Genomic DNA, 18,242 nt, shown 5'->3' with positions numbered 1-18,242 from the left:
TTCTGTGCTGGCAGAAAGGACAATACACAGTATACCCGCTTACTATTCTCCGCAGCCTGCTTGATGCCAGCGTCATCTTCCTGGGCGTCCGGAGACAATCCAATTATGTCAAACCTAAAACAACAATGTATTAAACACAGGTCATTAAGTAAAAGGCTGTAGGTATCCATTGTACTTCACCGTGTGCCCGTCATTATATTCCCTAATACAGCGGCAAATGCTGCATTAATATCCTGCGGAGCAGCGCTTCTCCGAAAGCCTCAAGGACCATTACGTTTGTCATGCTGTTTTCAGACAATGCTAAGCCAGCTTCACTCTATGGACGCTGAATTTTTAATTATATTGTCATTTAAAAATTAATTAGAAAGAAGTGGAGATGGTTAACGTCCCCTGACGGAGAAGCAGCAGGAGAATTACTACCTGTAATGGTAAGAAGGAGAAGATCCAGGGACTGCAATGCCAGACACAACACGCATGAGGGGTAGACTGTACAGGGTGGAGGGGCATTGCCACCACCTTCCCTCTTCCATGTAGCGCCCACATTACGGAGCTCATTCTCCAGACTCCACTAATCTGCAGCAGTCGACATTTCCGAGCCATCTAATCCATTTATAATGCTCTCATTCAATTTATTGTACTGCAAAGTCCAGAGCCGAGGGACGTCACCGACAGTGATGATTGCTACTATAAAAAAGCGGACATTTCCTTATCGTCTCCACATCGGAGGGTACACATATCTGGATGCTATTGATTCTTTATCTGGCTTTCCAAGCTCTGCTAAATCTGCAGCAAACAAAACTGATTCTGACAACTGCTGCACCCAGTAAACAAAGCGATACATCGCTGGAATCAGGGTCTCAGCCCTACCTCATGCTGCTGTCAGAGTACATAGCAAAAACCTGCCAACACATTCCTTTTAAGTGCTCTGCGAGTGTGAAAGCACTTCTTAAGCCTTTGCCTTCCAAGCCCAATATTCTTCTGCTTGATTGTTCACTAGCTTCACTACACAGCACGGAAATAGAGACTTTTGGAAGTGCTTTGATTCTCCAGGAGCACTTAAAGGGGTTGTCCAGGTTTAGCACAAAAAATTGCAATCGCTCTGTGACCGCAATCTCGTGAATCCTTATATTGTGCATAGTGCATTCAGGACTATCTGGTGCCAGGAGTAGGCAGTCATGTAATGATATGCGATATGCATACTTCCAGTCACATTCCGACTAGACGAGCGCAGCCTCACTCATTTACTTACACTGAGCGAGGCCACACAAGTCTAGTCTGAAAGCAGCCAGAGTTTGCATATCGCATTTTTTGTGGTTACATGACTGCCTGTCCGGACACCAGAGAATCCTCACATAGCGTGGTGTGTGCGACATGAGGATTCACAAGTCTACAGTCATACAGAGAGACTACACACTTTAACGCCAAACCTGGAAGCCCCCTAAAGCCTCACCTGATCCTGATATCTCCGGCAGCAAACCCATGTCATCCCTATGTTACTCTATGTTGTCATGTAAAAACATCAGGGAGCCACAGATTATATAAGTAAAGGTATGGATGGCATGGTCTTTCAGAAGGCAACGCGACCATATAAACAGCTTTGGGTGTGCATTTGTACAGCGATGTGGCGTATGTTGGTGGTATGTGAATAAATAGAAATGAAGAAGTGCTTGTCTGTGATGGAGGGGGGACAGAGCGGCTGATCTCACAAGCAGAGGTACTGTCCCCTTTGGACAATCATTTTTATTAGCAGGAAGATTAAACCTGAATGAAGCCAAATCACCAGCTCCGGTTCCCTCGGGCTAACGATGGGACATGGCTGGTGGTGTACAGTCCAGGGTGTCACATGATAACAGCACATGTCAAGCAGCTGCATCCTCTATGAGGCTCCAGAGTCAGTGCCAATCTAATACAGTGGCATATGGCAACACCTGCTAAGCTAGCCGAAAGAAAGGATCACTAATACTTGGCCTACATTTGGATAGGAACGCTGACAAACAAAGCTACAGTCATCTTGCTGTAAACTGCACCCACCCAGCCCACCGTGACCCGAGAACGTGCTAAATGAACGGACATCCATCTCAGATCAACAGCTTTATATTGGCCATACGCAGCCGTCAGCGGAAGGAGCAGCCGTTACTCCTAAGTGCCCCATACACATGCACGCTCAGAGCAGCCGAGTGTGCATGTGTTCTTAATGAAAGCAGGTAAGTAACCTCCTGGTAACAGTTCTGGGCACGGCTTGAGAACAAAGCATTGGGCATAGTAAAATTCAATATGTCTGATCCTTTTTTTTTTTTTTTATCATGTCACCGGCAAACATTAAATACACATAGAATAATGGCCGGCCCTGATGAAATTAATGAGCTTGGCTGGCATTAGTTAGATGAGTGCGGCCGCCTATAGATCACAATGTACAGAAATATAGGGCTGAAGGATAGATGCAGGACAGAGCAATGTCCCCCTATACAAACCAGAGCAGTCAGCCACTGCAAAGAAAGGCTCTTACTACAGTACGGCCATTAATGGCACAACCACTCCTAGAATGGAGAAGCTGCTAAAGGCAAAAAGTATGACGGATGTGCTGCAGCTTTCATGGGCAGGTCAGGCCATTCGCTCTACAGAAGGGGATATCATGTTGGTTGAGCCTCCTTTATCTATGCCGACATGTGCTCTTCTACACTTTCCAAATAGAAAACGTCACTACATAGATGATTCCAAACAGAAGTGATAGGAACAGTACTCTGAATTACCAGGGTGCAACTGGGAACCAGAGATTGACATGGGGCATCTACATACAGCGAGCTGAGGCAGACTATAGGCCGTCCACAACGTTGAGCTAGGAACAGACCACCATGTATTCGCTCATCCGAGGGAAACCGGTCGATTATGCTAATCACACTGTGAGCACAGTGCGAGCACACAGAGAGCGAGTGCGCAGAGCGCGAGGGCACAGAGAGCGACAATGCTCTTGGATGAATAAGATGGAGGAAAAAAAGTCAGACATGAGAACGGAACCCATAGAATAACGTTGGTCCGGGTGCGTTTTTATGTTTTGTTGGATCAACTTGTTACGGCCACGTGTACAAGCCCTTAGGCTGCGTTCTGCTCTGTTGATGAAAAGAATTATAGAAAAAAAGGCTACATACTAAAATAGCTGTGAACGACATTTTCATTCTTCAGACCTTCTACCTAGATTTACAGTGTGTAAAGGTATGTTTTTACAGTCAGTAATTGCTGTGGATTGGACGCTGCGTACAGCCACAGCGTCCAACCCGCAGAATCCAGATGTTGCTCCACTATGCGTTCAAACACACAGGTGGCAGACCTGCGTAACCGGACATGCGGCGCGTCTTTATAGACAGCAGCATCTCTATTTATCTTGGGGAGATGCTCCGTCTCTCCGCAATATAAAAATCACTGTCTATGTATAGGACGCGGTGATTCCGCACGGTTCAATGAACACATGCGGAATCACTGCGCATACAAGGGGCAGCGCTTTGAACGGAGCGGGCATGTGCTGCGTCCAAACTGCTGCCGTTTCCTGAACGTGGAAACATACCCCAAGTCAGATAAGACGCCGAGAGCGGTCACAGGCTCAGCATGGCATTACTCACCAGGATGGCATGGCCATGTTCATATTCAGTGAAACTGGCATGATGGGCCTGAAATAATAAAAAAAAAACAAATATAAAATCTGTAGTTTTACAAGGGTTGAAAAACAATGACGTTTCTATGTCTGTAGTCTGGATTATAAGAAATTAACCCTATAGTGCTTTAGGCTACGACTGAACGCTGGCAATATAGCACCAGCATGTATGTCATTGCGATGTCATGGCGCATAAGCTGGAGACAAGAGGCCGAGAGATTTCCCAGGGACGCCGCAGCAGAAAATAAAGTGGCAATGAAATGTCAGGTACGACATCATGGCGGCAGGGACGATATTACATCTGGATATAACAATAGCTTGTCTTTAGTCTAACATGCAGACATATTACACTTACGCGTGTGGACAGATATACTTCACATGGGGAGTTCTGATGGTCGCCATCGCTTCTGCCCAGCCATGCCTGGAGGGTAGAGACAAGACATTAACGTACATATGTAGTCTGGTAAACTGAGCTCCAGGGCTCCTGCATGCCCCCAGTATATAACCCCTTCTGTATCCCTGGGCATTGTGGGCGATATAAAGACATATTCTCACCCTATGCACTGAAATTATGATAACAATCCTGCACACTGACCCAGCACGCCCGCTCACCCGGAACGCCCGCTCACCCGGAACGCACGGGCCAGTCTCTACAACTCTGTATGCCAAGAGCTTCAGACACCCATCTGCGGTTACCCAGACGTAGCAGCAGCCGCACACGTCCTCCGCGCCAAAAGGGCTATTCTAGCGTAAAAGCACACTGCAGGGGCCAAATACAAAAGGGCTGCACTTCTTGTGAGTGCCGAATAGCCGGTAGAGAACGCCAACTAAGGCCTCATTCAGAAAGAAGGGGTTTTTCCCACATACACCAAAAAGAAAACCCTAAAATGACGGTACGAGTCTCTACAATGTTTTGGATCCGAGTTTCATCAGTGTTTGTTCTGTTCTTACTATTACTGATTTTCACGTATGAAATAAATGACAGCTTCTCCTATGCATTATAGTGTTAACGAGGGACAGCGCACTGACGGTTCCAGCATGTCGTCACCGCCCCATAGACTTCTATAGGTAATTTTGATCTGTGATTACGACCCAAAAAAATACAGACATTAAGAGGTGCACGCCACTTGTGCTGGCACAAACGCGGACATTTATGGACAGGTATCCCTGGGATTTTCTACAGAATGCAATGTGTAAGTGATAACAAGATCTTCTATGGGAGAAGATCATAGTAAACCCCATTCTAACAAATGTTCGGAATGCAAAATGTCAAAACCAAGTCTGCCTTGTAAACGACAGTGGTAGAAATGCCCGACAGTCCTCCGGCCCCCGGTCTAACAACCTGGTCTTACTCCGAGGTACAATGGTAAAACCACATTCCTCTCTGACTCCATGAGGAGGGGTCCGCAGACCAAACCCGTGTGTAGGACACATGCAGAACATAGATTATACATACCCAGTATCTCCTAAGCCGTGCAGGAATATAACCTGCAGAAAAGAAAAGCACGGGGTTAACACATAACATCTTACATAGTACATTGGAACTAATCTGGCCCAAGTCTTGCACACAGATTTTAAAGAGAATCTGTCAGTAGGATCAACCCTCCTAGGCCATCTACATGGACATGCAGGTCATAGGAAGCTGAATAAAACAATACCTTGATAGCTGCGATCCGATGTTTTATTCCAGGGAAATCCTCATTTGTCTTATATGTAAATGACCTGTTAAGATCTATGGGCCGGACATAGATCTATGAGCATCTGCCTCCAGAGCTTGTTTTAAATTAAAGGGGGCATTGTGAGACATGTAGATCAGGAGTGCAGATTGTCAGTCATTACATGTCTCACACTGGTTATGCCCCCTTTTAAATTACAATAATCTCTTGAGGCAGATTCTCAGGGAGATCCAAGTCCAGCCCATAGATCTTAACTCATTTCCATAAAAAAGTGGATTTTTCTGGAATAAGATGTCAGATCACAGATATTAAGGCATCATTTTATTCAGCTTCCTATGATCTGCGTGCCCATATAGACGGGTTAGGAGGGACGATCCTACCGACAGATTCCCTTTAATGCAAAATCTACAGTCCCATAACCACTGACTGGGAGTGAAATAACCGAAGGCCCCTGACAGGAGAGCCGCACCCTAATGACAAGTGACGTGGAAGGAGCTTGAATGTTGTAGCCTGTCACAAAGAATTACAGCAAGATGGCCGCAGTACAGCCCGGCCCAGGAGAATGAATGGACATATAACTTAGGTTACAATCAATTATTAATGGCTTTGTAACAAAGAACAGATGATCCTCTACAAAGTACGTCCGATTTCAGAAGTCTATGATTGCCATACGTGATCCTTCAGTGATTATCGCAAATAGAACACGTACCCGTTCTAATGGGCACTAATGCGAGGATAGACCATTTTATGGGGTAGCAGAAGCTTGACATTTTTTCTTGTTTTTTTGCATAGGCTGCACAACATTGATGGTAGAAATGGAAGCGGAAGAAAAACGGATGAAAATCAGGGGAACAAAATATTGGAGACAGACCGCATCACTTGCCTTAAGGTGAATGCACATGGGCAGGAAATGCTGCAAATTTAGCCTGCAGACAATTCATGGTGAAATACAGCAGGAGGTCAGTGCATGAGATCTGAAGAAACATCATCTGCATGCTGCAGGATTCCACACGGGAACTGACCGGAGGTGAGAAGTATAAAATCCACAATGTGTCAATTCCTCTTGTGAATAAAGTAGGAAGATTAGGGAGAAGAAATCCACAATAAAGTCTTGGTGATCCCAACTGTCTGCAGATACATAGCAAAAAAAAAATCCCCTGCCGCTCTGGTGACACGTCCCTGCTCCCCTAAGACCTCCGCATCTCCAGCGACGACACGTCCCTGCTTCCCTAGACCGCCGCATCTCCAGCGACGACACGTCCCTGCTTCCCTAGACCGCCGCATCTCCAGCGACGACACGTCCCTGCTTCCCTAGACCGCCGCATCTCCAGCGACGACACGTCCCTGCTTCCCTAGACCGCCGCATCTCCAGCGACGACACGTCCCTGCTTCCCTAGACCGCCGCATCTCCAGCGACGACACGTCCCTGCTTCCCTAGACCGCCGCATCTCCAGCGACGACACGTCCCTGCTTCCCTAGACCGCCGCATCTCCAGCGACGACACGTCCCTGCTTCCCTAGACCGCCGCATCTCCAGCGACGACACGTCCCTGCTTCCCTAGACCGCCGCATCTCCAGCGACGACACGTCCCTGCTTCCCTAGACCGCCGCATCTCCAGCGACGACACGTCCCTGCTTCCCTAGACCGCCGCATCTCCAGCGACGACACGTCCCTGCTTCCCTAGACCGCCGCATCTCCAGCGACGACACGTCCCTGCTTCCCTAGACCACCGCATCTCCAGCGACGACACGTCCCTGCTTCCCTAGACCACCGCATCTCCAGCGACGACACGTCCCTGCTTCCCTAGACCACCGCATCTCCAGCGACGACACGTCCCTGCTTCCCTAGACCACCGCATCTCCAGCGACGACACGTCCCTGCTTCCCTAGACCACCGCATCTCCAGCGACGACACGTCCCTGCTTCCCTAGACCACCGTACCTCCAGCGATGACACGCCGATATGTGACTTATTGGCACATTATTGCTGAAGAGCAAAATATAAAGACTGATGGGAAACTAGGCGACTGCCATCACCAGAGTCGCAGGAGATTAGTAAAGTGAATGGATTTTTTTTCTCACCAAAGGGAAAACCATAATAAAATTTGCTCAATTTAGGTGCCACTTTGTCTTTGCAAATTGTGATAGATATGCTGTTGAAATTTTCTGCACCAAATCTGAAACTTGGATATAATCTAAGGGTTTGTGCACACAGCATCTATTTCAGGCAGATTAAGCTTGGAACACACTTGAAAATAGCCTTAAAAAAACAATGCCAAAAACAATGAACACATGCACAGAAATGTAAAACAGACTTTCGGTTCATAGGTTCAGGCTTTTTAAGCTTTTTACAACCGCTTCAGAGTTCCAAACCTGCAAAGGTATCGCAGAGTCGCGAGTTTCCCATACTGCTCCACAATCTCCACAAGAAGCAATGCTGCTTAGTGGGAACTTGGTAAATGGGCAGCCTCGCGTTTTTTTGCCTAGGCATGGTCTACATGAGATTCTCCAGGGTCTGTTCAGGATCCCTGCTGGATGGGATTGTGGCGATCTTGCCAATGCCACCATTCTCTACTTACTCTACCCAGAGATAACTAGGGATGGAACTTCTTTTCAGAACTTATGTTTGGGATCGGGTCCCTTGAGATGCAGTCTATTTCATTTAAATGATTTTTGTCTCCCCCTGACCTCAGTTTTTGCTGAACTGCAAACAAGACTTTGGTCTTTACCTCTTGGCAGAGTGGAGGCAAAGGATTTTTTGACCTTCTCATAAGCCCTCAATCAGTTCTAGATTTCAGGAATCTGGGTACACAGATGGTGCCAGGTGCCTTTTCCATCCGCACTCTACAACCATTCCTTCCTTCCACGTGCTGGAGGTGTTTGGAGGAGGAGGGTACAATGTTCCTTACCTTCTGGTCTTGTCCCTTTCTGAGAGTGTCCAACTGATCATCTCTAAACCTTCCAGCCTCAACACGTTCTTGCACCCATACTACCATTACTGCATCATTAGAATATCCATATCCAGAGACATGAGTGCGGTCCCCTTCACCATCAGATGATTACTGCAGCTCGCTCTGCATTCTTTCACACTGAGGGGCCCAGATCCCCCCCTTTAGGTCTGTGGTTCTTCAGGGTCAATGAGATCATGAGAATGGAGGACCTGATCTCATAACCGAACACAACCGCCTCCTTTAGCAGGAGCTGGTACCAACGATTGGTCTTCCATGAAATAGTGTTTGGCTCTACGGCCGGGGTCACACTAACCGACGCAAAATACGGTCCATAGTTTACAGGCGTAATACGTAACCCTCTACCCTGTAGAGGTGGCGAATGGCTTAATCTAACAAAGGGTTAATGTCACCTTACAAACAAATGGTGACATTAACCCTTTGTTAGATTAACCCACTCGCCAACAATATAGGGCAATGGGAAGCCCACGCATTTTTTAACAACGAATTAACCCCTTAAAATAACAACTACAACCCCCAAATTTTGCACTCAAACCCTCATCTAATTATTAGTCAGGGACATATAAAAAAACATGAAATAAAATGTTTTACTGAATGTACAAACCATGTACATGGTCGGGTTGGGGAATGATTTGATAGAAGCCGGCAATTTAATTAGCGGCTATTCTGCTATGAAGAACTCTGTGAAGTATAATATATTTGTCACAATGACATGTATGTATGTATGTATATATATATATATATATATATATATATATATATATATATATATATATATATATATATATATATATATATATTCTCTATGTGTATATATCTATTCTTTTGTTTCTTTATTAAAACCTGTCAGTGTGATTTTACTGTATAGCGCACTGAATTGCCGGCTTTGCTAAAAGACACCTGGTGCGTATTTCTCGCAAGTCACATGTGTGGTCCGTGTGTAATCCGTATTTTTTGCGCACCCATAGACTTGCATTGGCGTATTACAGGCGTAGTACGCTGACAATCGCAGCATGCTGCGATTGGCACGGACCGTAGAATACGGACGAGAAATATATGCCTGGTGCGAGGGACCCCATAGAGAATCATTGGTCCATGTGTAATGCGTGCTTTTAACGCCTCTCACTCGTCCGTATTCCTCGCCAGTGTGACCCCGGCCTAACTATCACATCTGGATTTCTAAAGTGCTGTTCAGACAGTTGTCATGTCACTTTCGATGTGATTTTTCTTTTTCTTCTCTCCCCTTTGATTCTCTTCTCACCCATTTACTTTTTTTAACCCATCAGACTATTTTGTTAACAGCACAATGACTGCGTCCCACACCTAACAAGGTCAGGTGCACTCTCGTGTGTCACCGATATTTATTTCTACTTCTCTGGATTCATGTTCGAATATGGTTATGGATTCCTGTACTGATGGTGGTTCTGGTACTGGATTCATGTACTAACAATATTTTGGGTGCTTCATTTGTGTACTGAGTAGTTTTGATTCTGAATTAATGTACTAATGGTTGTTCTGGTGACAGATTCATGTACTGACTGCGGCTTTGATTATGGATTCATGTACTGACAGTGATTCTGATCTTGTACACAAGTAAAAAAAATCTGAGAAAACCTGAGATTGCTCTCGGACCACAATTATATATATACACAGTCATGGCCAAAAGTATTGACACCCCTGCAATTCTGTCAGATAATATTCAGTTTCTTCCTGAAAATGATTGCAAACACAAATTCTTTGGTATTATCTTCATTTAATTTGTCTTAAATGAAAAAACACAAAAGAGAATGAAGCAAAAAGCAAAACATTGATCATTTCACACAAAACTCCAAAAATGGGCCAGACAAAAGTATTGGCACCCTCAGCCTAATACTTGGTTGCACAACCTTTAGCCAAAATACCGTATATACTCGAGTATAAGCCGACCCGAGTATAAGCCGACCCCCCTAATTTTGCCACAAAAAACTGGGAAAACTTATTGACTCGAGTATAAGCCTAGGGTGGGAAATGCTCCATAGATTATTCCCCCATATACTGCCCCCATTAGAAGCTCCATATTGTTCCCCCATATGCTGCCCCCATTAGAAGCTCCATATTGTTCCCCCATATGCTGCCCCCATTAGAAGCTCCATATTGTTCCCCCATATACTGCCCCCATTAGAAGCTCCATATTGTTCCCCCATATACTGCCCCCATTAGAAGCTCCATATTGTTCCCCCATATGCTGCCCCCATTAGAAGCTCCATATTGTTCCCCCATATGCTGCCCCCATTAGAAGCTCCATATTGTTCCCCCATATACTGCCCCCATTAGAAGCTCCATATTGTTCCCCCATATACTGCCCCCATTAGAAGCTCCATATTGTTCCCCCATATACTGCCCCCATTAGAAGCTCCATATTGTTCCCCAATATACTGCCCCCATTAGAAGCTCCATATTGTTCCCCCATATACTGCCCCCATTAAAAGCTCCTTAAGATTATTTCCCCATGTGCTGCCCCCATTAGAAGCTCCTTAAGATTATTTCCCCATGTGCTGCCGCTGCTGCAGCATGTAAAAATAAAAAAAATGACATACTCACCTCTCCGTCGCTGGGTGTCAGATACTCACCTGTCCTGCGTCCATGGCTGCTCACCGCTATCTGCCACGTCATCAGTCAGTGACGTTCAGACTGCAGGGGGCGCGGCGCGCACTAACCACGTCACCGCGCCCTCTGCTGTCTGAAGTCACTGACCGATGACAGACAGCAGCAAGCAGCCATGGACGCAGGACAGGTGAGTATCGCTATACTTACCCGTCCTGACGCTGTGTCTTGAGCCCCCAGCTTCTCCCCGTGCTCTCTCTTCCTGCCTTCAGCGGTCACGTGGTGCCGCTCATTAAAACTCATGATATGCGCATATTCATGAGTTTTAATGAGCGGCACCACGTGACCGCTGAAGGCAGGAAGAGAGAGCACGGGGAGAAGCTGGGGGCTCAAGACACAGTGTCAGGACGGGTAAGTATGACCTGACACCCCCGCCCCCCCTCCCCCCCGGTGTATATGACTCGAATATAAGCCGAGAGGGGGACTTTCAGCCCAAAAAAACGGGCTGAAAATCTCGGCTTATATTCGAGTATATACGGTAACTGCGACCAACCGCTTCCGGTAACCATCAATGAGTTTCTTACAATGCTCTGCTGAAATTTTAGACCATTCTTCTTTGGCAAACTACTCCAGGTCCCTGATATTTGAAGGGTGCCTTCTCCAAACTGCTATTTTTAGATCTCTCCACAAGTGTTCTATGGGATTCAGGTCTGGACTCATTGCTGGCCACCTTAGAAGTCTCCAGTGCTTTCTCTCAAACCATTTTCTAGTGCTTTTTGAAGTGTGTTTTGGGTTATTGTTCTGCTGGAAGACCCATGACCTCTGAGGTAGACCCTGCTTTCTCACACTGGGCCCTAAATTATGCTGCAAAATTTGTTGGTAGTCTTCTGACTTCATAATGCCATGCACACGGTCAAGCAGTCCAGTGCCAGAGGCAGCAAAGCAACCCCAAAACATCAGGGAACCTCCGCCATGTTTGACTGTAGGGACCGTGTACTTTTCTTTGAATACCTCTTTTTTCTCCTGTAAACTCTATGTTGATGCTTTTGCCCTAAAAGCTCTACTTTTGTCTCATCTGACAAGAGAACATTCTTCCAAAATGTTTTAGGCTTTTTCAGGTAAGTTTTGGCAAACTCCAGCCTGGCTTTTTTATGTCTCGGGGTAAGAAGTGGAGTCTTCCTGGGTCTCCTACCATACAGTCCCTTTTCATTCAGACACCGACGGATAGTACAGGTTGACACCGTTGTACCCTCGGACTGCAGGGCAGCTTGAACTTGTTTGGATGTTAGTGGAGGTTCTCTATCCAACATCCGCACAATCTTGCGTTGAAATCTCTTGTCAATTTTTCTTTTCCGGCCACATCTAGGTAGGTTAGCCACAGTGCCATGGGCTTTAAACTTCTTGATGACACTGCGCACGGTAGACACAAGAACATTCAGGTCTTTGGAGATGGACTTGTAGTCTTGAGATTGCTCATGCTTCCTCACAATTTGGTTTCTCAAGCCCTCAGACAGTTCTTTGGTCTTCTTTCTTTTCTCCATGCTCAATGTGGTACACACAAGGACACAGGACAGAGGTTGAGTCAACTTTAATCCATGTCAACTGGCTGCAAGTGTGATTTAGTTATTGCCAATACCTGTTAGGTGCCACAGGTAAGTTATAGGTGCTGTTAATTACACAAATTAGAGAAGCATCACATGATTTTTCGAACAGTGCCAATACTTTTGTCCACCCTCTTTGTTATGTTTGGTGTGGAATTATATCCAATTTGGCTTTAGGACAATTCTTTTTGTGTTTTTTCATTTAAGACAAATTAAATGAAGATAATAATACCAAAGAATTTGTGTTTGCAATCATTTTCAGGAAGAAGCTGAGTATTATCTGACAGAATTGCAGGGGTGTCAATACTTTTGGCCATGACTGTGTGTATATATATATATATATATATATATATATATATATATATATATATATACACACACACTCACTGGCCACTTTATTAGGTACACCATGCTAGTAAGGGGTTGGACCCCCTTTTGCCTTCAGAACTGCCTCAATTCTTCGTGGCAGAGATTCAACAAGGTGCTGGAAGCATTCCTCAGAGATTTTGGACCATATTGACATGATGGCATCACACAGTTGGCGCAGATTTGTCGGCTGCACATCCCTGATGCGAATCTCCCGTTCCACCACATCCCAAAGATGCTCTATTGGATTGAGATCTGGTGACTGAGGAGGCCATTTGAGTACAGTAAACTCATTGTCATGTTCAAGAAACCAATCTGAGATGATTCGAGCTTTATGACATGGCGCATTATCCTGCTGAAAGTAGCCATCAGATGTTGGGTACATTGTGGTCATAAAGGGATGGACATGGTCAGCAACAATACTCAGGTAGGCTGTGGCGTTGCAACGATGCTCAATTGGTACCAAGGGGCCCAAAGAGTGCCCAGAAAAAATTCCCCACACCATGACACCACCACCACCAGCCTGAACCGTTGATACAAGGCAGGATGGATCCATGCTTTCATGTTGTTTACGCCAAATTCTGACCCTACCATCCGAATGTCGCAGCAGAAATCGAGACTCATCAGACCAGGCAACGTTTTTCCAATCTTCTACTGTCCAATTTCTATGAGCTTGTGCAAATTGTAGCCTCAGTTTCCTGTTCTTAGCTGAGAGGAGTGGTACCCAGTGTGGTCTTCTGCTGCTGTAGCCCATCTGCCTCAAAGTTCGACGCACTGTGCGTTCAGAGATGCTCTTCTGCCTACCTTGGTTGTAACGGGTGGCAATTTGAGTCACTGTTGCCTTTCTATCAGCTCGAACCAGTCTGCCCATTCTCCTCTGACCTCTGGCATCAACATGGCATTTCCGGCCACAGAACTGCCGCTCACTGGATTTTTTTTCTTTTTCGGACCATTCTCTGTAAACCCTAGAGATGGTTGTGCGTGAAAATCCCAGTAGATCAGCAGTTTCTGAAATTCTCAGACCAGCCCTTCTGGCACCAACAATCATGCCACGTTCAAAGGCACTCAAATCACCTTTCTTCCCCATACTGATGCTCGGTTTGAACTGCAGGAGATTGTCTTGACCATGTCTACATGCCTAAATGCACTGAGTTGCCGCCATGTGATTGGCTGATTAGAAATTAAGTCTTAACACACAGTTGGACAGGTGTACCTAATAAAGTGGCCAGTGAGTGTATATATATCTCACAGGTTGGAGGAAGGGTTAAACTGTAATCACGGCATAACATAGTAAAGGAAGACAATTCAGTATTTCTCCGCCAGTCATTTACACCGTTAACCCAATTAATTCACACAGAAACGATCAGTCATCCCCCATATCACAGCGACGATGCGTCACGTATGATGACACTCGCAGGACAAGGCGACATCATTAGAGCAGGCAGATCCCATACATGGGGAGAAGAAGAACCTCCAACAGGCATCTAGATTGGAAGCTGGGTGTTGTAGTCCTCTAAATATGGATAAACCCTGCCCTCAGTATAGACAGAGATATATATATACCCAGCCCTCAGTATAGACAGATATATATATACACCCTGCCCTCAGTATAGACAGATATATATATATACACCCTGCCCTCAGTAGAGACAGATAATATATATACCCAGCCCTCAGTATAGACAGATATATATATATACACCCTGCCCTCAGTATAGACAGATATATATATACCCTGCCCTCAGTATAGACAGATATATATATATACCCTGCCCTCAGTATAGACAGATATACAGTGGGGAAAAAAAGTATTTAGTCAGTCAGCAATAGTGCAAGTTCCACCACTTAAAAAGATGAGAGGCGTCTGTAATTTACATCATAGGTAGACCTCAACTATGGGAGACAAACTGAGAAAAAAAAAATCCAGAAAATCACATTGTCTGTTTTTTTTCATTTTATTTGCATATTATGGTGGAAAATAAGTATTTGGTCAGAAACAAGCAATCAAGATTTCTGGCTCTCACAGACCTGTAACTTCTTCTTTAAGAGTCTCCTCTTTCCTCCACTCATTACCTGTAGTAATGGCACCTGTTTAAACTTGTTATCAGTATAAAAAGACACCTGTGCACACCCTCAAACAGTCTGACTCCAAACTCCACTATGGTGAAGACCAAAGAGCTGTCAAAGGACACCAGAAACAAAATTGTAGCCCTGCACCAGGCTGGGAAGACTGAATCTGCAATAGCCAACCAGCTTGGAGTGAAGAAATCAACTGTGGGAGCAATAATTAAAAAATGGAAGACATACAAGACCACTGATAATCTCCCTCGATCTGGTGCTCCACGCAAAATCCCACCCCGTGGGGTCAGAATGATCACAAGAACGGTGAGCAAAAATCCCAGAACCACGCGGGGGGACCTAGTGAATGAACTACAGAGAGCTGGGACCAATGTAACAAGGCCTACCATAAGTAACACACTACGCCACCATGGACTCAGATCCTGCAGTGCCAGACGTGTCCCACTGCTTAAGCCTGTACATGTCCGGGCCCGTCTGAAGTTTGCTAGAGAGCATTTGGATGATCCAGAGGAGTTTTGGGAGAATGTCCTATGGTCTGATGAAACCAAACTGGAACTGTTTGGTAGAAACACAACTTGTCGTGTTTGGAGGAAAAAGAATACTGAGTTGCATCCATCAAACACCATACCTACTGTAAAGCATGGTGGTGGAAACACCATGCTTTGGGGCTGTTTCTCTGCAAAGGGGCCAGGACGACTGATCCGGGTACATGAAAGAATGAATGGGGCCATGTATCGTGAGATTTTGAGTGCAAACCTCCTTCCATCAGCAAGGGCATTGAAGATGAAACGTGGCTGGGTCTTTCAACATGACAATGATCCAAAGCACACCGCCAGGGCAACGAAGGAGTGGCTTCGTAAGAAGCATTTCAAGGTCCTGGAGTGGCCTAGCCAGTCTCCAGATCTCAACCCTATAGAAAACCTTTGGAGGGAGTTGAAAGTCCGTGTTGCCAAGCGAAAAGCCAAAAACATCACTGCTCTAGAGGAGATCTGCATGGATGAATGGGCCAACATACCAACAACAGTGTGTGGCAACCTTGGGAAGACTTACAGAAAACGTTTGACCTCTGTCATTGCCAACAAAGGATATATCACAAAGTATTGAGATGAAATTTTGTTTCTGACCAAATACTTATTTTCCACCATAATATGCAAATAAAATGAAAACAAAACAGACAATGTGATTTTCTGGATTTTTTTTTTCTCAGTTTGTCTCCCATAGTTGAGGTCTACCTATGATGTAAATTACAGACGCCTCTCATCTTTTTAAGTGGTGGAACTTGCACTATTGCTGACTGACTAAATACTTTTTTTCCCCACTGTATATACACACCCTGCCCTCAGTATAGACAGATATATATATACACCCTGCCCTCAGTATAGATATATACACCCTGCCCTCAGTATAGACAGACAATATATACACCCTGTCCTCAGTATAGACAGATATATATATACACCCTGCCCTCAGTATAGATATATATATATATATACACCCTGCCCTCAGTATAGATATATATACACACCCTGCCCTCAGTATAGATATATATACACACCCTGCCCTCAGTATAGATATATATATATATACACCCTGCCCTCAGTATAGATATATATATATATATATACACCCTGCCCTCAGTATAGATATATATATATATATATACACCCTGCCCTCAGTATAGACAGATATATATATACACCCTGCCCTCAGTATAGACAGATATATATATATACACCCTGCCCTCAGTATAGACTGATATATATATATACACCCTGCCCTCAGTATAGATATATATATACACCCTGCCCTCAGTATAGATATATATATATATACCCTGCCCTCAGTAGAGACAGATAATATATATACCCAGCCCTCAGTATAGACAGATATATATATATACACCCTTCCCTCAGTATAGACTGATATATGCATATACACCCTGCCCTCAGTATAGATATATATATACACCCTGCCCTCAGTAGAGACAGATAATATATACACCCTGCCCTCAGTAGAGACAGATAATATATACACCCTGCCCTCAGTAGACAGATAATATATATACCCAGCCCTCAGTATAGACAGATATATATATACACCCTGCCCTCAGTATAGACAGATATATATATACACCCTGCCCTCAGTATAGACAGATATATATATATACACCCTGCCCTCAGTATAGACAGATATATATATACACCCTGCCCTCAGTATAGACAGATATATATATATACACCCTGCCCTCAGTATAGACTGATATATATATATACACCCTGCCCTCAGTATAGATATATATATACACCCTGCCCTCAGTATAGATATATATATATATACCCTGCCCTCAGTAGAGACAGATAATATATATACCCAGCCCTCAGTATAGACAGATATATATATATACACCCTTCCCTCAGTATAGACTGATATATGCATATACACCCTGCCCTCAGTATAGATATATATATACACCCTGCCCTCAGTAGAGACAGATAATATATACACCCTGCCCTCAGTAGACAGATAATATATATACCCAGCCCTCAGTATAGACAGATATATATATACACCCTGCCCTCAGTATAGACAGATATATATATACACCCTGCCCTCAGTATAGACAGATATATATATATACACCCTGCCCTCAGTAAATACACACACACAGCACTTACAGGGAATGCAGTGTACAACACAGAAGTTACACGGGCGGGAGATGACGGAGTGCCGCTCTGGAGCACTGACAGGTGACAGGAGGTGATCACACGCAGGGACACAGACATATGAATGACATATAGGAGGGGGCGGGGAGGAGCTCACACTAACTCCATGCTCGGACTCACCGCGGCCGTGGCCTTGCGGGCGGCGGGCACTATGGCAGGCAGAGGTGCGGACATGTTATTGCCGCACATACACCGGGTGTGCACTGAGCCGTCCTCGTTGTGCCGGGTGTCTGTGCTCGACTGCGCCGCCCTTATTCTTCACTAACCCGGAGATAAGCCGCGCGCACGGGGGAGTGTCTCTACAGTCAGCGTCTCCAGGGAGAGCCCCGCCCCCTCAGCGGCAACCAATGACAGGGCAAAGGAAGCCTGAAACTAAAGCGAGTGGGCGGGCAGCAGAGCGGTTACGTCAACACATGGCTCTGTGCAATTGGATAAAATGACTTTGGGGGCGGAGTTATAGGAGAGCGCATTCGACCTTAGTTTTGGGAAGTGAGGAGTCGGTCGGACTTGATAGTGACGTCAGCAGACACGAGGGAGCAGCGTGTGTGATGAGTGGAGGAGCGGCGCTGCTCAGTACTCGCAGTATCCGCTGCAGGGACCG

The 18,242-nt window shown here is 45.3% G+C and overlaps 1 protein-coding gene across 1 annotated transcript; it reads right to left on the bottom strand.

Moving 5' to 3' along the window:
- Positions 1 to 5: 5 nt before the first annotated feature.
- LOC141097024 (acyl-protein thioesterase 1-like) lies at positions 6 to 17,974 on the bottom strand (the record flags this gene model as incomplete). Its single annotated transcript, XM_073583995.1, has 5 exons — positions 17,762 to 17,974; positions 5,103 to 5,134; positions 4,002 to 4,067; positions 3,615 to 3,662; positions 6 to 114 (listed from the first exon to the last, which is right to left on the bottom strand). Coding segments are annotated over exons 1-5 (324 nt in total), but the record flags the coding sequence as incomplete, so codon positions are not given.
- Between the last annotated feature and the right edge of the window lie 268 nt (positions 17,975 to 18,242).

Source organism: Dendrobates tinctorius, unplaced genomic scaffold, assembly GCF_039654945.1.
Source record: "Dendrobates tinctorius isolate UK_male_01 unplaced genomic scaffold, ASM3965494v1 ptg000082l, whole genome shotgun sequence".
In the NCBI taxonomy this organism is placed as follows: Eukaryota; Metazoa; Chordata; class Amphibia; order Anura; family Dendrobatidae; genus Dendrobates; species Dendrobates tinctorius.
This window is presented reverse-complemented; position numbering and strand designations above follow the sequence as displayed.